The sequence below is a fragment of the Hirundo rustica genome, chromosome 8 (assembly GCF_015227805.2).
Source record: "Hirundo rustica isolate bHirRus1 chromosome 8, bHirRus1.pri.v3, whole genome shotgun sequence".
Classification (NCBI taxonomy): Eukaryota; Metazoa; Chordata; class Aves; order Passeriformes; family Hirundinidae; genus Hirundo; species Hirundo rustica.
In genome coordinates this window covers 13,714,258-13,732,139 of record NC_053457.1, presented here as the reverse complement: position 1 = coordinate 13,732,139, position 17,882 = coordinate 13,714,258, and the positions used below count along the sequence as shown (strand labels likewise).

Below are 17,882 nucleotides of genomic sequence, written 5' to 3'. Positions count from 1 at the left end.
TACATTTGGATAAGTCTCTGGTTCTAGAAACGTTGATGGTACACTGAAGATAGAATGGAGGGAACATGGCAAATGATTTCTCAGAAGACTGGATGACATGTTATGGTGGGAAATTCCAGGAAATTCTGTCTATCTTGGGCAGCCAAGGGGGTGTGAATAGTTGATCACAGTCAATAATAGCACCTCAAGTGAACAGCAGCAGAAGGAATATGATTTGGAATCTCCATCCAAAATGGGCAGAGGATACGAGAAGAACCAGCTGTTGCAACTGAAGCTTACACACCCAGCACAGAAAAAAAGACCAATTTCAATGGCAGCACTGATTTGTTGGAACAGATTTCCCAGAATTGTGATAGACTGTACATAGATGGCAGGTTTTTTAGCCAAGACTGGAAGCGCTCTGTGCACGTCAGCTGTGTACATAACCATGGTAACAGCTGAAACCAAGAAAAGTTCAGCAGCCCTATAAATGAGCAGTTACCCTGTCTGATAAAAAACCTTCTCCTCATCTCTGAATTGTAGTATGTCCTGAAGTTTTGCAAAGTTAGGGGAACAGTGTTTTGAGCTGAGGGGTAAACTTTGTTAAATGCTTTCTGGATTTTATGGATAGAGCATCTCTTCAGTTGGGGCATAGAAGCCTCATGGAGGGACAGAACCCAATGCATTTTAGGACAGTATTTATTAAATCCATCACCTCAAGGAAGAAAACCTCACTTACCAGCTTTTCATGGCCAGACTGAACTCCAAAGGTCCAGACACAGAGCTTGGAAAACACATTGTGAGATAAATAAACTCTCCTGCTGTTTTTTCTCTCCTCTCATTCAGGGTGAAGGTATCTTTCAAGTGGACATTAATTTTGAATAAGTTCAAGAAAAGTAATTATAAAAATTAGTTAGGTTAGCTATGTTATGCAGTTTGTCTCCCACTTGTTACACGTCTGATATATAAACATGGACAAGAAGTCTCAGACAGGTCTGAACTACTTTATGTATGATACTATTTTAGATTTAAAAAAACCTAAAGCAAAAGTGCTGTGACTGTGTTTTTCTATGCCCACGTTTTGTGTTTCTATCAAGCTGGAGTTTTAACTAATTGAAATAATTAAATTTTCCATAACTATTTTGGTTGCCTTTTCCTTTTATATTGTCCAGGGTTTTCCACTGGTTTTAGTTTATTTTGATTCATCAAAAAGTATGTAAAAAAATATACTGATAGAGCACTACCCTTTTGTAGTTTAATGCCTTTATGTGTAGTTTCTTATCTCTCATGCATTCATTTGTGAAGATCCTAAAATTAATTCCTGTTCCTGTGGTTTCCATCATTTCCATCAGAGATTCTGTTTTCTAAGCAGATGCTTTACAAATTAATTAGATACTGATTAATCACATCCTTTATGTCCCTAAAATTTCAGTGTTCATATTCTGAAGCCATAAGGTAAGGCCTAAATGTTCTTTATTTAAAATGTTTAAATGTGGCAGTTGCATTACTTTCTTGTGGCTGTACACTGTGGAAACAAATCCAAACATAGATAGACTTACAAAATCATCAGGTTTCAAGACAATTTTACATACTGAGAGATGGTAGCTGAAAAGTCAAAATACCTAAAGGGTGTCTTTCATACATGCTGGATCTTCTGTCTGGGACAGAAGTCATCATAGAGGAGGGAAATCTCACTTTACAAATGTATGAATAGGTCACCCTGGAGCTCTCAGGCCATGGCAGGGACTCTGCTTCTTCTAATTGGGATCCAGAAGTAAAAACCTTCAGAAGATATTGTTTCTGCCTCTTGATCCCTCCCCACCCACACACCCCAAACCGTGTGAAGTTTACCTTCAGTCAGGTCATCAGCTCTTCAAAGGAAGGCAGAAGAGACAGAAGTAGGAACAGAGGCAAAACCAGAAATTATTGGCATTTTCTTTTCCCTGCCGATGTTGTCGGTGAGTATTTCTGATGGGGACAACACTGGCTTCATCTTTGCCTCTTCTCTGTTTCCTCTGTGCATGCTCAATTACATATTGTTTTTCATTTATCTGGAAAAAGTCCCTTTAAAGGTTGCTATTATAGACCAGTGCTCCTATTCCTGTTTTATTGTCTGATGGCTTTGATACTCAGGATGCATATTAATTGTGATCTGGGTTTTTTTTTTTTTTTTTTTGTTTGCTGCTGACTAAAAGCATTTTAAAAGCCATTGGACATTTGACAAATGCAGCAAATTGCTAGTACAAACAAATCCACCAAAATTATCCCTAGAAATATTAGTATGGATGTCATGTTTGAGTTACTCATATTGTATTTTCTAACTGGAATTGTGTTCTAGTTTGTTTGTTGGGGATTTTTGCTTTGCTTGTTTGTTTCTGTGGGGATAGAGGAGGAGGCTGCCATAATTCTGAAACTTTAAGGATGTTCTGAAGGAAATAGGTTAGCTTCCACTGTAAGCAGTACCCACACTGGCTTTAAAATTCAAATGTTTCATTAGACTACCTTTTCCACTGGCAGCTTCCCCTACATTCTGAAATCCTTCAAAAAAACCCCTATAGAACATGGAGCTATCACATAAAGTTGATTTTATGTTTTCCCAGTCTCAAGCTACTTAGTGCAAATAAAATTTTGTGCCAGTCAGCCTGAGATGTGTTACAGCCCTGTTAAAGCCCAGCCTGTTAATTACAAATGTTTTGCACTGTTAGGGTGATGCACAGACTTCTTGGAAATAGGTTTCCTTCAGCAGCATGTAGTTTTACAGTACAGTCAACAGAATGTTGCAGAATAGCAATTATGGGAATAAGGAGAATGCACAAGCTATTGGAGTGAACGCTTTAATGCTGATACATTTTTCCTGATAAAAGCAACTCAGATAAGAGGATATGCAAGTTATTGTAGCAATTAGTTTTTCTAAGATGTCTATCTATATGAAATGTTTCATGGTAGGGAGAAAAACCACAACTTTGTAGTAGAATGCAAAGTTTATTACATTTCTAGACTACATTATCCTTGTCAGCTAGATTAAAGCATTCTCCTAGTTTCTGTCCTATATTACCCTAACAAGTGAGGAAATAATGTAGTGTTGTTACAGGGAGTAGCTTATAAATTTTGACATAAGTGTGAAAGAAATCACTTGAAATGTGAGGCAACCAAGAGGAATAATTAGGAACAGCAGAATGATCTCAGTAATATGACAATAGTTTCTAAAGCACCCCACAGGATTGAAATCATCAGGTTTGCTTGACCTATATCTTTAATAATACAGCTCATTGCCCTTGTATTGAAGCTAGAGGGAAGGACAAAGTATAAGCTTTATCATGTTTTAGGAGAAATTGCAAAAAGTTTATTTATTAACACAGCACGAAATGGCCCATTTCTATGATTACCAAACAGGAAAGCAAGTTGGGCCACAGTTCACCACACAGAATACTTTATAGTCAGGCTTGGCTGGCAAAAAATATTATGTAACACTCAAATAAGATAAATGGCTGCATTGGCAGTGGAAATAACCTTCTGTTTAATTAGAAAATAAGAGCTGTATGGGACAATAAAAATGGTTACTGCTGCCCTCAGTCACTGTTTAATAAATATGGTCGTGCTGAAGATAATGGTAAGTGTTATTTATTTGTGTAATATCATGGGCTCAGTAATTGTTCATGGTCTTGATAGTTACCCTGCATGTAGAATGAGTCCATTTCATGTTTTCTTTGTTTAATTTTTAAAAAGGAAAGAGGATTTTTTTAAGCTGTTTTTAAAAGCTGAATGTATGCTAACACCTCGCTATTGCTGTAACCAAACTACTGGTTTTCTTAGCTTACCTTCAGATAATTAAGCTTTGAAATTGAGTGTTTTATACTTTCCAGGCTAGATTGTCAATCAGCCTTGGATATGTTTCTACGTCTTTGAGAGGCAACATAATTCGAATTTTCAGCTGTCCATTTAATTGTGGCTGTGTTCTGAACGAGTAGAGTCCTAAGGTCTGGTTTAGGATGGTTTTATCTTCTGTTGGAAGCACTAAACATGCAAATGAAGTCCGGCAAGGCACAGTGTGGAAGACTGAAGATTTCAGTGAACCTTCTCCCTAAAGGGAACAGTTTTCACTAGCAAATTGAGCATCAAATTGTGCCATGTGCATGTGTATCAAAAGTTTCCTTTCTCTGTAGAGCACGTTTATTGGATATGGACGTTGTTCCAGGCTTCACCTCTTCAGGAACATGCACATGTATTTGTCAAATGCTTGACAGTAAAGCAGGGCATGGGATGCATTTCACAATATATTTTTAACAGGCTTGGTATCCCAGCCCTATTGCTTTTGGTCATAATCTTTCTATTTCAGATCTACAGTAAGTACAGGGATTTGAAAAAGGATATCAAAGACATTTCTTGGTTTTATCCAAAGGGATAATTCACAAGAAGTTTCATCAACAAGCTTTAACCCCTCCTTCCTTCGCTCCTTTCCTTCCTCTCCAAATGTGGACTGTATGTCAAGAGGCAAAACAAAACAAAACAAACCCCCTTTTCTTCACACAATTCACTTTAAGCTTTAAAGTCCTCCAAAATCCCCAATCTCCCTTTGCAGTCTGGTTCCCACTCTCCAGCTTTCCTCATCTCCCTCTGAAAGAAAAAAGCTCTTCTTTAAGGGACTGATAGGTTGTAGAGCGATGCTTAGCAACAACATTCCTGTGCCTTAAGTAGCTGCAAGCCCCTAGCTGAACCCTTTGATGTGACTGTCAGGGCAGATTTATTTTGTTTTAGCACATTGTCTACTTGTCCAGATGTATCAGGAGATAAAAAGGAGTCATGTTTACACTCTTTTCGGGAGGGGGAGGAGGGGAGGAGATGTAATTAAATTGCATTTTTGATGAATCTCTGAGAGATCGAGATGAAGAACAGAGGAATTGGCTTGAATATAGAGGGGAAACCCATTTTCCTGCCCTGACACCTGACATTGTAGGAAGATGAAGTGTAAAGCCATAGCACAATGTGTTGATTTGGTTCTGCTGAACCCTTTAACTTTGTTTTTTTTTCATGTGGTGTTAGTTCACGAGAGTCCAGAAAGGCCTATTAGAGAGCAGCAGTTGTGCGCCATAGAGTCTTTCCTGTGTGTGTATATATTTGTCCAGGTTGAAAAAAATGTGGTTTTCTCTATAATATTAGTGTTACAGATCACAGATCCCAGAATCTCTGGCTGTGGTAAGTGGCTGTCAGTCAAATAATTAAAGAAAAAAGAAAAAATAACAACGAAATTGAGCCTCCATGATCTTGGATAAACAAGTGTGCAGTGTGAGGCAGGCCTTGCTGAATTCTTCAGGAGAACAAATACCACAGATAAATCCATTTTTGTTTATTTGCTTTTAACTTGCACATTTAGCAACACCATTCTGAGCTCTATTAATAACCTGCGGTGTGCAGTGACAAGTCTGATTCCAGCATTCAGTATGCTGCGGGTATGCCAAGTGAATAAAATGCTAGTTTTAATCTGCTGTTACAAAAGTTACTCTATTTGCATTTTAAATAGGTTACACTGCAGCACCCCCTTCTGCTGACTGAATAGAGTGACAAGAGGTTTGAACTGCAATTCAGTTCTGCTCCCCCATGACAGAATGAAGATGCCTTGAAAGCATTTTTAACCTTCCAGTTTTTTAATTCCTGTGCCTGTTAAGTAAGGAGGTCAGCACAATTTAGCAACAGTCATTAAAGTACTGTTTTCTTATGCCCTTTAGGATCTAGCTCTTTTTTTTTTTTTTTTTTTTTTTTTTTTTTCAGTGTTTTCCATGGTTCCTAAAAAGCTGAGGCAATCAGCAGGTATCAGAATGAGTAGCAAAGCAAAATAAGTGCTCTAGCATTGCAAACAATTATGCCTGGCCTGTGAAATATATACACAGTTCTGCATTCCTCTGATTATCATTGAATGTGCTTGCAAGTGATGATATTACATTACTGATTTAATTTATGGAACAGTCTTGGAACTTCCTGTCTAAAAAAGCAACTTAGCTTGATGATTTCATCTTTGCTTTTGAAGGATCTATGGGTATCAGATTGGCAAAAGGAGGTGGAGAAGTTCTGAGGTACCTTTTTTCAAAATAAAGGGCTATGAAAATAATGGATTACAGTAGCATACGTAATGTGTATTTGAGTTCTGCATCAGTGTTTGTATGCAGCTTATATACTGTTGCTATGCCATAGGATAGCAGGAATCCTGGCAATTACTCCACTACTGCTATGTTTGGTAGTGTGATGTAGTTGGTTGAAAAGTATTGCAGGGAATGACTGAAGGAAACTTGGAATCTAATATGTTGTCAGTGTAGTTCCCTTCACATTGGCTCACCTATGCTTTTGGCACCTTCTGTTGAGCCTGTAATCTCTAAAATTTCCATTTCTCTTTCACTCCTTCAGAACTGTTGGACAATGAGTGAAATTCAATAAATATTCTGTTTGGATGTTGGTGAGGTGGGGACGTAGAAAAAGGTTAACACCTCCCTAGCATCTCAAAATTCATTTGTGGTTCACTTAACGAGGAACTTCAAAGGATAGCTGTCTATGACAACTCACAATTCTCTAGCAACAGAGAATTGCGAGTTTTGTGGTTTGGGGTATGACAGAGTTATTTGTTGTTTGCTTTGTCCTTACACTTTATTTTACTACTGTGTGAGCCCATTGAATCCTGCACCGTGTAATACATGTTCTCAGAATATGGAGGTAAAGATGCTGACAGAGAAGTGTGAGGTAGAATGTATAATAATTGTTTGGATTTACTTTCCCAATCTCAGATTAGGATTCAAGGCCAGCAGATTTTTCTGTAGTGTTTTATACCTCTGGGGGCCTGATGTTGAGTTCTTGATTTTCATTAGTACCAGCCTAAGAGATGAGAAAACATTAAGACATCTATTTTAGGGATGAGTATGATTGAACAACTTTGAATTTATTTTGTAATATGGTTAAAAATGGATTTATTCCTATTTTAAAACCTAACATTATGTTTTACTGAAGAGAGTAGATTGCTTGCTGGATTATATTAATGGGTTTTACTTACATTCGCTGTTGTGTGGCTAGCATGTTGAAGTGCTCCTTTAGGGACAGATTCTGTTAACTACTCTAATGAGAGATACTGAGCCACTTGAGCAGTAAGCTTTAATTTTATTTTGTAATAAAGTAATATATTAGAATGGGGCATATGATTAGGGAGAGGTGGCAATAGTTACTTCACTTCAACTCATTAAACTGAACCTGAGCTGAAGAATCCCTTGTATCCTTCTGCTTTTAAGTGTAAGCAGCTGAGATGCACTTTTTAAAAAAAGAGAAGGCAAATACTGTGCAAGAAGTTCACTTTTTATCTAATGACCTTGAAAAATATTAAGAGGATGCTAAAATTCTTGGCTTTTGAGTGATATAGGTTGAAAAAGAATGGTCTTGGAAGTCAAAAAGCCTAACGGGTGTTTTTGTATGCTATATGTTACAGTAGAACAAATCAATTCAGGCTACTTAGATGCAGTCGTTGCCTTGTGATTATATTTGTGTAAAGTCTCGGAGCCTTTGATCAAAGAAAGGCATTTGTGACGAGGTCTAATCCAAGCTCTTTAAGGTGTTTAACTTGCGCAGGGGGGGAAGAGGTTGATAACAGCTGGGATTTAAATTTACTTTTGCTGAACTTTTGTTTTGAAAGGATTTCTATTATACACTGCTTCCTTTTCCATACAGAAGATGGATCATTGAGTAAACCTAAAAGGGAAAGAGGATATGGGAGGAAATGGGTGGGGACTTGGAATTAATCTTCTGAAGAAAAATGTTTGATCAGCGGGTAGGAGAGTATGAAATCCTCTGATGTTGACAGCAGGCAACTTTCTGACTAGTGTGTGATTGACAACTTTGATGCTCCAGTGGGGAGCGAGTGTCCAGCCGTGCTCAGGCATCCTCTGTCTGTGGGTGGTAGTGTTAATAATGTGGCAACTGGGAAGATTAATTGTGGACAAGCAGCAGGATTACGAGGAGGGCTTCACAGGTCTAAAAGGAACAGTGGTAGGAAGGCCTCTGATCTGTCAGCCCAAAAGGAAATTAGTTAGGGCAGGCTGGAGCAGGCTTAAAAAGGGAGGGGGGGGGGAGGGTATGACAGAGTAATGGAAGAAGGGAAGCATTTAGGATATTAAGGCAAAATGAAGAGGATATTGAAAAAGGTCATAAGGGGATGGCACCAGTGTTCTTGAAAGACCTTAATATACTACATCCTCTTACAGTACGTGCAGAGTTCAGCTTGTTCTGTAGAGAACTGCAGAGTGACTTTTGTAGTGGTTAGGGCTGCCCCATCAGGTAATAGCTGTAACTTGTTTCCAAACGAGTATAAGAGTAAACTCTAAGGATTTTCAAGGATATGTTAATGCGAAATATATAGCAGAGAGTTTACTTACTAACTGCAAGTTACTAACTGCTGCGTGTTTTACTTCCCACCCTTTCTGGTAGAAGTAGGGATTTTGCCAATAAATTCTGTGTTACCATTAAAGAGGCCATTCATCATGCTTACTAATGTTATTAATCAAGATACACCACAGTACTCTTAAAATGAGATCATTTTGATAAATCATGTATGACATGAAAAGACTTTATTCCTTTTAAGTGCAATTTAGACTGTAATTTTTTTCCTCATTTATGATTCATGGGAGAAACACGGATAAAATTCCCTTGCACATTTACACCTTATCTTCAGTAATAATTCAAAACTGCTCTTAGATGAAAATTCAAGGGCTGATTCACCAAAGCTGAATGCCAGCTCATTATTTTCTGGCATTCAGTAGTCCAAAAATAATGTCCATACATTAGGTACTTTTCACAATAGTTGAATTTGGCTGCACACCAGACATATCGATTACACTCAATTAAGCCTAAATGCATAAGAATTATCTGATGTTCATTTGCATTTTTGATCCCTGCTTTCAACCTGGCAGTGTAACATTAAGTAAAAACCAAAAGGTAAAGTAAATTCAAGTGAGAAGTGATAATCTCTCCTATAAGAGAATAAGGGAATGCTTTGAATCTGGAATGCTTTGAATCTTAAGCTCCACTACTTCTGTTAAAGGAGAAAAATTCTCTTTCCTTTCTTGTTAAAGGTTGCTGAAATTGGAAGGCCAACCAAAATATAAGATCACTGTTTTCCTTGTCCTAATGCTACTGTAATAGTACTATCCTAATTTGGCTACTGTATTACTAGCATCACATCTGAAAATAAGCTGCTAAAATATCTGGAATGAATATTTGCTAAAGTCAAAGTCATACTCTTGATTATAGCTGAAACACTTGTATTATTGATTAGATTTAAAAGTTCAGAAGTGAGGGTTTTTGTTTACTCCCGTGTTTAGAAATATAAAAATGAACTATCTAGTAGAGAGATATAATTTGAATAGCAGAGTGGTTTAAACTGTACTTTCTCAAACCATGATTCAAAGAGGATTGGCTTGTCTGAGGTCCCCCTTTACTTCCTTCAACAGCTGAAATATTTGAAGGAACTTGTGTGGTTGCCAAAAGTAGCACAGCATTTTTATTTTTGAATCATTGGTCTCTACAAACTTGTTTTGATCCAGTAGATGTACAGTATGTCCTGATACTACACATGATGTTCTCTTACTAGTACCATCCAAGTATTGCATTTTTTATTCCCTGTAAAGTGGAATTCAGAGATTAAACAGATTTGCTTTTTCTTTTGTTTAGTCTAATTAGATTCCTCCACTCTTGAGAGCTGGTTGTTGGTGTGTGGCTGACAATTTTCTTCTAAATGGGTTATTTTTTTCCCGTTCATTAAAGTGACTCAAATTTATGCTGGAGGTTTAGCAAAGACAAGTGCTAACTCATGGCTTAGTCTGCTTGGCTGTGGAGCAAGGAAATTGGGAAATCCCATTCCATCAAGAACAGCCTCCTTTCCTGGTAGGGGTGCTGTGCCCCCTCTTGGTTTTCCAGAGCAGCCCAGTGTGTTGAGGTAGGTGACAAACTCCAGCCAGCCCATTTGAACCCTTTGGCTGAGCTCCCAGCTGGGGAGGGGAGAGCCAGACTGGCTGTACTCTGCCATATGGAGTGCTCCATTGGGGCCTGCTTTTGCATATTTGCATAGTTTCTAGTCTCTTTATTCCTTCTTTTATGCGTCATCCTTTTTTTTTTTTTTTTTTTTTAATTGGCTGTATGGTTCCTAAGTTCATAGCAAAGCAAATACATTGTAAATAAAGTTTTTCTTACCTGACCGTTCCCTACGATTGAATAGTTAAAGATTTCGTGTATTGCTGCTCTCAAATTTAGTTTTTGATGTTTTGTTGTGGGTGGTGGGTTGTTGTTTGTTTGTTTGTTTTGGTGGTTTTTCTGGTTTTTGTTGTTGTTGTTGTTGTTTGTTTGTTTGTTTTTTGGGGTGGTGGTTGTGTGATTTTTTTTTCCCCTGCTTCATCTTCTACAATGTCTATAATTTTGACAAACATGCTTTGCAAATCTGGTAATCTTTTTACAGTCCATTTACCATCAAATACAACAATTTGGACAAAATACACAGGTTGATAGGAAGAGTGGTACCTCAGTTTAGCAAGTGTTCAGGTATGTGCATAGCAGAGGGGCCGTGAGTAGTCCAACTTTATTTGTCTTGTAATTCTTAAACCACATACTATGATAAACTGCAAAACTTGGATGACTTCAAGGTTTGCAAAACTACAAGCTTCTTCTGCTATAATACCATTAGAATTTCTTTACTCAGTTATTTTGTGGCCTGTTCTTCTAAAATTGAAGCTACCAACCAGTTTAAACAGCTTTCCTCAAAGCTACTTGTATGTACAGTTACTTTCCACTGCAAGAACTTCTGATGGATGTCACCAATACTTGAAGACATGACTGTCACATGTCAATGCTGTCACTGTCACAATATTCCTGTGAATATGAAGAGTAATGCAATCTATACAAATCTCTTTGGAAAATAGCTTAGGGCCAAATGTCAGTATATAGTTGGGAAAACAAATAGTTGTCTTTCCGCTGGTGCACAGGCTTATTCAGAAACATTATTTGGAACTTGGGCCAGTGTTTGTGCAAAACAATCCTAACCCTCGATGATGTTCCGAGGAATTAAAGTTGCTGTAACTGAGTGCTTAGCTCAAAGGTAATGAAAACTGTTCTAAGTTTGACAGGGAATTATATACTGTACATAAAATAACAGAAAAACACCAATAAACAAATCCTTCTGTTCTTGCGTTTCCAAAAATTGGAAATAAAGCTAAATTGCCCCTTCACTCCAATATCCTTTTTAGAAGCTCTTGAATTTTGCTCACTCAGTGGTATATTGCTGAAATGGCAAAGTCTCTTCCAGTAATTTTAGGAAAAGCTATCATCAAGCTGTCAACAGTCTAAATTGAGATTAAAAGTACCAAAGAGAAACCTTCACTATTATCAGAGTCCCAAATAAGTACACTTGAATAGGCAGATAAAATCTAGAGTGTACAGTATGAGACCACTTATTCTTCCAGTTTTTTTGAGTGATTTACAGGGATGAAGTCTGATGTTAAATAGTGACGTTTTTCTCCTTTTCATACCCAGAACTACTCGACCCAGAGGAAACATGTAGCTGTGAACAGATGCCTGTTCTTGGAATTAGTTTCAAATATCACATAGCTGGGTGTAAGGGGTTTCTATCTCTCCCTCTGACATGTTATGTGCCCTTGGCTCATATTGGTCATCAGAGAGATTTCCAATAATTCGTAGTCTGGAGTAGATTGAGCTGCAGGTTTGCAGTTCATCCAAATCAAGGTATTATTCATTCTGGCTGAAGGTGAGAGTTATGTCTGTAGCAATATGTCTCTGACCAAGAGGTTCCGTGAAAAGGGTTTATTATCATTGGTGAGTCAGCAGAGGCAGGATATTCTCTATTTTTATTCATATCTGATAAGTAGCATCCTTCCTGTTTAGGCAAACTTGTCTCTGTTAAAGTTTTGTTAAGATGTTTGTTTTGATGCATGATGCACCTTCATGTTGTGACTCGATTCTTCCTAGGGACAAAAATGGGATTATAACTATGGTCTGACATACAAATTGATAGCTGGTCTCCAAAAGCAGAAGCTTAGTATGCTAATCTAGTCAGTCACCTCTTAACATGTTATGTACTATCATTTGGGAGTCTAACAGCTACGACAAGGAAGATTTCTAAGTTGCAGCCTTTAACAAACTATTATCGTGATTAAATTTCATTGTTACAGATTTCTGATTATTGTTCTTGGGTTTGGCCTGGTAATTAAGATTTGAATCAGTATTTCTGCTTTTTCCTCCCCAAAACACTGTAGCCCTATTTCATACTTTTATATTCCTTTGATTGACTTTTGCAGCTTAGAAGTCAATATATCATTAGGGAACTAACTGCACAGAAGATAGCAATTATTTTCACAAGACTCCCTTTAGTGAATTATCATGAGATTCAAGAAATAGTTTAGCTTTTGGATTTTTCTCTCTACTTGCTTTATTTTTTTCTATCAGAAATTATCATGTCACTTTCAGTGAATGCTGTCCTTTGTGTCTTCTATTTAAACACATCATCTTTTTATGTCTGCTGAAATGGTGGGCTGTAAATACTCCAGAAAAAACTCTGTATCTAAAACTGGACATATCACTACTGTGTCGCTAATCTAAGTTAAACTGAACTTTAAAAACTGACAATCATTCATATTCACCAACACAATCTTTTATTTTCATATCTTTTCCTAACAGTGCGACACTGCTGTTCTGTAACTAAAAAGCAATATGATAAATGTGGCTTGCTTTAGCTTTATTTTTTTTAATATATCTTTCCTTCAGCTAAAACACCCAATGGAATGAAGGTTTGTTTTTTGTAAACCATAGCTCTTCAGTCTAATCTTTTGAAATTGGAATCACAGGATCTTGAGACTTATGGAAAAAAATCTGGGCTTCTCCCTTAACATTTTGCTTTTCTGGGTTCTGAGCAAATCCTCTAGAGTACTTATTTCTTTTATTAGACTTCTGGTATGGGTTAAGTGTTTATTGTTAAGAATTCTATATACTTGTACACTTTTTTTGCATTATAGGCACTATAATTTTTAATAGATCCCTTCATTTATCTCACAAGGCAGATGAGAAAATCATTTGGGATTTTTTTCTTTAGATTTGAAAAGTACAGTATCTTAGCCCAACTTTCTATTTTCCATCTCCTTTCTTTTGTGTGGACTTACTCATAACTTCATTTAGGTAAATATTAATCTGTCTCACCAAGAGGAAAATTTGTAACATTGCCTAAAGATTTCCTGACAAAGATGGTAATTTTTTCTTAAGCTGTCAGCTGTATGACAATATTTGTTCAGTAATGATACATAATGTCATTGTGTAAACTCTTGTGAGTGCCGCAGCCTTGAGGAATCGCGAGCAGCCTTAACATAACCAAATTAATCCTTCACGGCTGATAACTCCGTGCACCTGTAACCACATCGCAGCGCTCATCCTGCAGGTGCATCCGCTGTGCCTCGTCACTGACCTCCACCCCGAGCACTGATGGTGTTTGCTTTGTCCACAGGCCTCCAGTGCTGCTTCCTCTGCCTCTCCAGAGATGTACTACACGCCTCTGCCCGCCGGATCCAGAGACCTCACCCATCACAGAGGTACGAACTGCGTTTTACTGGTGTGAGCTGCTGCCAGGCGCTGAGCTGTGCTCTAAGGCCTGCCCTGTTTTAGTTACTGCTGCCTTTCACTTCACAGAGATCACCGTGCCTTTCAAGCGCTATATGAGAAAACCATACCTGTCAAGACTACAGATTTTTACTCATATTAAATAGGATTTACAGGTAGTCTACAGGGAAAGCAAATAAATCTATGGATAATAATGCTCCCTGATTTTTGTGTGTGTGTGAGAGAGAGAGTAAAGAGATTAGAGTACTTAAACATGGCTAAGTAGATGATTACATGCAGCATTGGTGATTTTGAGAGAATTTGTAAACTTTCTAATATTTTTAAAGTGAGAGCTTTTTGGCAGTTTAGAAATTTAGGACTATGATTTTGAAATGTTAACACATTTTCTTAGCAATAAAAAGGGATTCTTCTCTGTTTTTCAACATTAAAGGTGGATCAGTGTTCAATTTCCTTTTTCATCAATCCTTAGAGCTTAAAGCACCTTGGGCAAATTCAGAAATTCTTTCTGCATACCTATGAAAGAAAAAAATCAGGGAAATGGTCAGGAAGGGTGCATTCCAAGCTTTTTCACTTTTTTCAAAATAGAGAAATTTTTAAAGCTTGCAGCACTTTTTCAGCTTAAAACCAGAGCAACAATCCTCTTATTTATTTCCCACATTACCCATTGATTCTACAGTGATGATGTAAACCATTTGTGTAGAGGCAGGTTTTGTTTAGGATACAGGCTCAAAGTCAGCCTTATACTTACAAATTGATGGTAGCCTGATTTTAATGTGTGTTCAAATTCTGCAGCACTGCAGAGCATGGAAGCAGCTTTTGTGGAATTCCATATTACTTGAAACCTTCTGAAAGAATCAGGCAGGTAATAACACCTGAAGAAGGATCTGTGATTCAGGTGTGAAGGATGAGGAAAGCAGCTAAGTAGAATTTAATCTGTTGCAACCTGTATCACTGTTGTTGTGCTAGAGCTGAGGATGAGTATGAGGCTGCATCCTGGCCTTGGTGAGGACTGCTGTGGTGCACTGGAAATCAGACATCCCAGAAGTGCTGTGGGTGCATGGTATTCCGGCACTGAGCTCGCGTAGAAAATTATACTTTTTAAAGAGAAAGGACCAACCAAAATCCTGAATTTGAGCACACACCTGGACCTCAGAGTTTAAAACCAAACCTCTCCCCCCAAAAAACCCACAACCCAGTGCCCTTCCTCTTGGCCCTCCCTCCTCCACCCATTCCCAAGATAAGTAGCTTTGATTTTCAGATAAGCACTGTTGCCTTTGAGGTTGGATTTCTGGTGTTGGATTAAATGGCTAGGGTCTACTAACACAATAAATACAATGACAGAATCTTGAAAAACATCTAAGCTCTATTAAAAAATACCCTTAAAAGCCAGGTATCCTCATATCTTTTATTTAGGTGATAGTGTATTAGAAGTGCTGCGTCATGGCTGATTTTGTTATCTGACTTGACAAAAGAAATGCCAGTGGTATTGAGTATCAAGAGCTGCGTGCCTGCATCATTGACTCCTCTTGCAGTACGGCAGTTGTGTGGCTGCAGTAGGTGTTGCAGACATGTCCAGCAGGTGTTTGTTCAGAGCAGGAGTTTGCCAGGCTCTATGTACCCGCTGCCCTCAGCAGGGTTTCAGAATGCCTGCCCCCTTGCCATGAAAGGGAAAAATGATATTCCCCAAATCACCGACTTTCTACCCTTAGCAGTTCACATAATTTTTGTTACTTCTGTCTTTATTCTTCCCAGAAGTATTCTGCTCTGCATGCTAAATATGCTGTAGATTTCCTTGTGATTAAGCACAGTTATAAATAAAGTGAATGGAGAAGAGAGTGTCATCCAAAGAAAGGGTAAAATTGGTCCTTAAAGAGACATTGTTAACACGATTCTATAAGTTGATATGTGTGTGTGTGTGTGTATGTACACATATTCACAAGGAAAAAATTAAGGACACTTTCCAAAATTCCAGGTGTTGGCAGAACCAGTTCCAAGCTTAGAACAACCTGCTGGCAAGACCCATTACCTCAATCAACTTCTCTTATACAAAGAAAAATTTCTGAGTTCACAAGCCCATAAAAGATTAATTGCAGTCAATAGAAAAATCTCCAAGGAAAGAATGAAATACTTAAGCATGCTATTTTAGGTTCTGAATATCTTCAATTTTTTTCTTCACGGAATGCTTTCAGTGTTGTAAAGTAGAATTGAATCAGCTGTTGCATATGTAAATATTGGCGATTTTCAATGCATACTGGAATGAAGAATGCTGTAAGTTTGTGTTATTTGTCCCTGGAGAAACTTGTTTACCAGAATCCTGAAGTCTGGCAAATGGTTTGGTACAGCTGTAGATGGCTTTTTTTAGAGGACTGGGAGGGGGAGAAGGAGCAAGCTGGATGTATTTGATTGGTAATTTCACTTGGACATTTCTCACTCTGATTTAGCTATGATTTTTTTACAGGGAGAACGAAAACATACAAGTACGTGTGGGTTGCACCACATGTCTTACAGCTTGTGTGTTCATGCATGCAGTATATAATTTCCAGTCAGGATCTGGTCCTTTAGGCTGACTCCATATTTTGTACAGACAATTTCGGGAATGGTGAAAATCTCACTCCCTTTCAAAGCCCCCAGAAACAGCATATGACAGTGTGATGTCAGCATGGAATGGTCACTGCAAATATTATATTGAATGTTATGATGCTTGACTATACATGAAGAGAGAAATAAATATTGCATCAGGTTTTTCAAATTTAGAGAACTTTTCCCCATCTTGGGACAGTTGTTTTCCCTTATGTTACAGTGTTGCTTAGACCCGTTTTTCTAAGTTGAACCTTACCTCAGTCTCACTATTCATATTTTTCAGTGAAAAATCTATAGGCCTTCTATTTAGATTTTGGGCATCTGACAGCAATATGACTTGATTCTTTAGGTGATCTAATTGCTAGCCTGTTCGACAGGGCTTCCAAAGTGGTAATTTTATAGCTTGCTGTATTTTTGTTTTGATTCCAAAACAATGATCTCAAACTTCTGAGTGTCTTTCCTTGGTCTTTGTTTAAGTCGACTTTTGTATTTTACTTTATATGGATTTAGAACCCAATGATTTACTTGTGTGAAGTTTGTGCAGTTCTCTTACCTTAGTTTAAAAAAGTCAGTTCGAAGACAGCCTCCTGTCATACAAAGTACTGCTTTTGTTTCTGTATTCTATAAATTGCTTGTATTGTTGTTCTAGCTTTCAAATTTTCTGGTGAAATAGAATGTATAAGCCCCACATTCCTGTCTGCTTTTTCAGATCTGTCTTTGGGGGGGGCGGGAATCAAAGAGAACAGTTACTTAGTGTTGTTTTTAAATAGAAATGTCCATGCTCCCAATACACAAAAGTGATGAAATGTAGTGGCTTTTGGTAGAAATTGGCCCCAAAATTTTGGGCTTATGTAATTTTTTTTAGCAGTTTGTATATACAGCCCAAGTGCCCTTCTGTTCCTTATTGATAATTTATTAACTGGATACATATCTTAAAATAGAAACTTCAGTTCTTAACATCGATGGGAAAGAAATTTTAAAGTCATAATAATGTATTTGTAAGGATAATTTGTCTGATGCGTGGAAAAAGGCCTCCCACCCTTCGCCCCACTCAGTTTGTATATTTGATTTTTTATAGTTGCATCCTTGCTAAGGATGTGCCCTTATGTGTAAGCATTCAAACTCAAATTGCCTTCTAAAAAGAACAGTGTTTTCCAGTTGATGGGGAAAATAGTAATTTATCATTCTATCTCTTCAGAAGCACTATCACTAAATCACACTTATCATGAAAAATCTGTTTTTTCCATACAAAAACACATGCTGGATGCCTTTTGTATAAACAGTTATTTTATAACATTGTCTATTACCTGATTTACTTAAAAATATATTAATTTGCCAAAGCTGTTTGGTTTCCAGTAACAATTTACAGATGACTCCTCCTTTTCTTGTGCTCTTGTTTCTGGGAAAAACCAGTGGTAAGTCTACCCCATAGCTTACTGGTAAAAGGAAGAAGGAGCAGTTTCCATTAAAAACTAAGCCTGTATTTATGTAAGTAGTTTTTAGAACCTTAGCTTGGATTTAGGCCAAGGTTTAATAGTTCTAATCTATTATGACTTGTAAAAACTTTCTATACAAATCCAGTGTCCTGTTTTGGTGTCCATACAGTTAACTATTGCAGCGTTCTGGTATGTGCAGTCATTACATTGACTTAGGTTTGAATGATGAGTGCCCAAAAGAAAAATTGG

At 37.6% G+C, this 17,882-nt stretch overlaps 1 protein-coding gene across 10 annotated transcripts in view; it reads left to right on the top strand.

Annotated features, from left to right (window-relative positions):
* LRMDA (leucine rich melanocyte differentiation associated) overlaps positions 1 to 17,882 on the top strand; it is a 613,212-nt gene that overhangs the window by 502,360 nt on the left and 92,970 nt on the right. For 4 of the 10 annotated variants that reach the window (XM_058421526.1, XM_058421535.1, XM_058421530.1 and 1 more), the window contains one exon: positions 13,505 to 13,589. In XM_058421526.1, the coding sequence (XP_058277509.1) occupies positions 13,505 to 13,589 (85 nt within the window). Of the gene's footprint in view, positions 1 to 13,504; positions 13,590 to 13,662; positions 13,971 to 17,882 lie in introns of those variants that run through there. The other 6 variants (XM_058421525.1, XM_058421527.1, XM_058421531.1 and 3 more) reach the window with 6 other exon arrangements.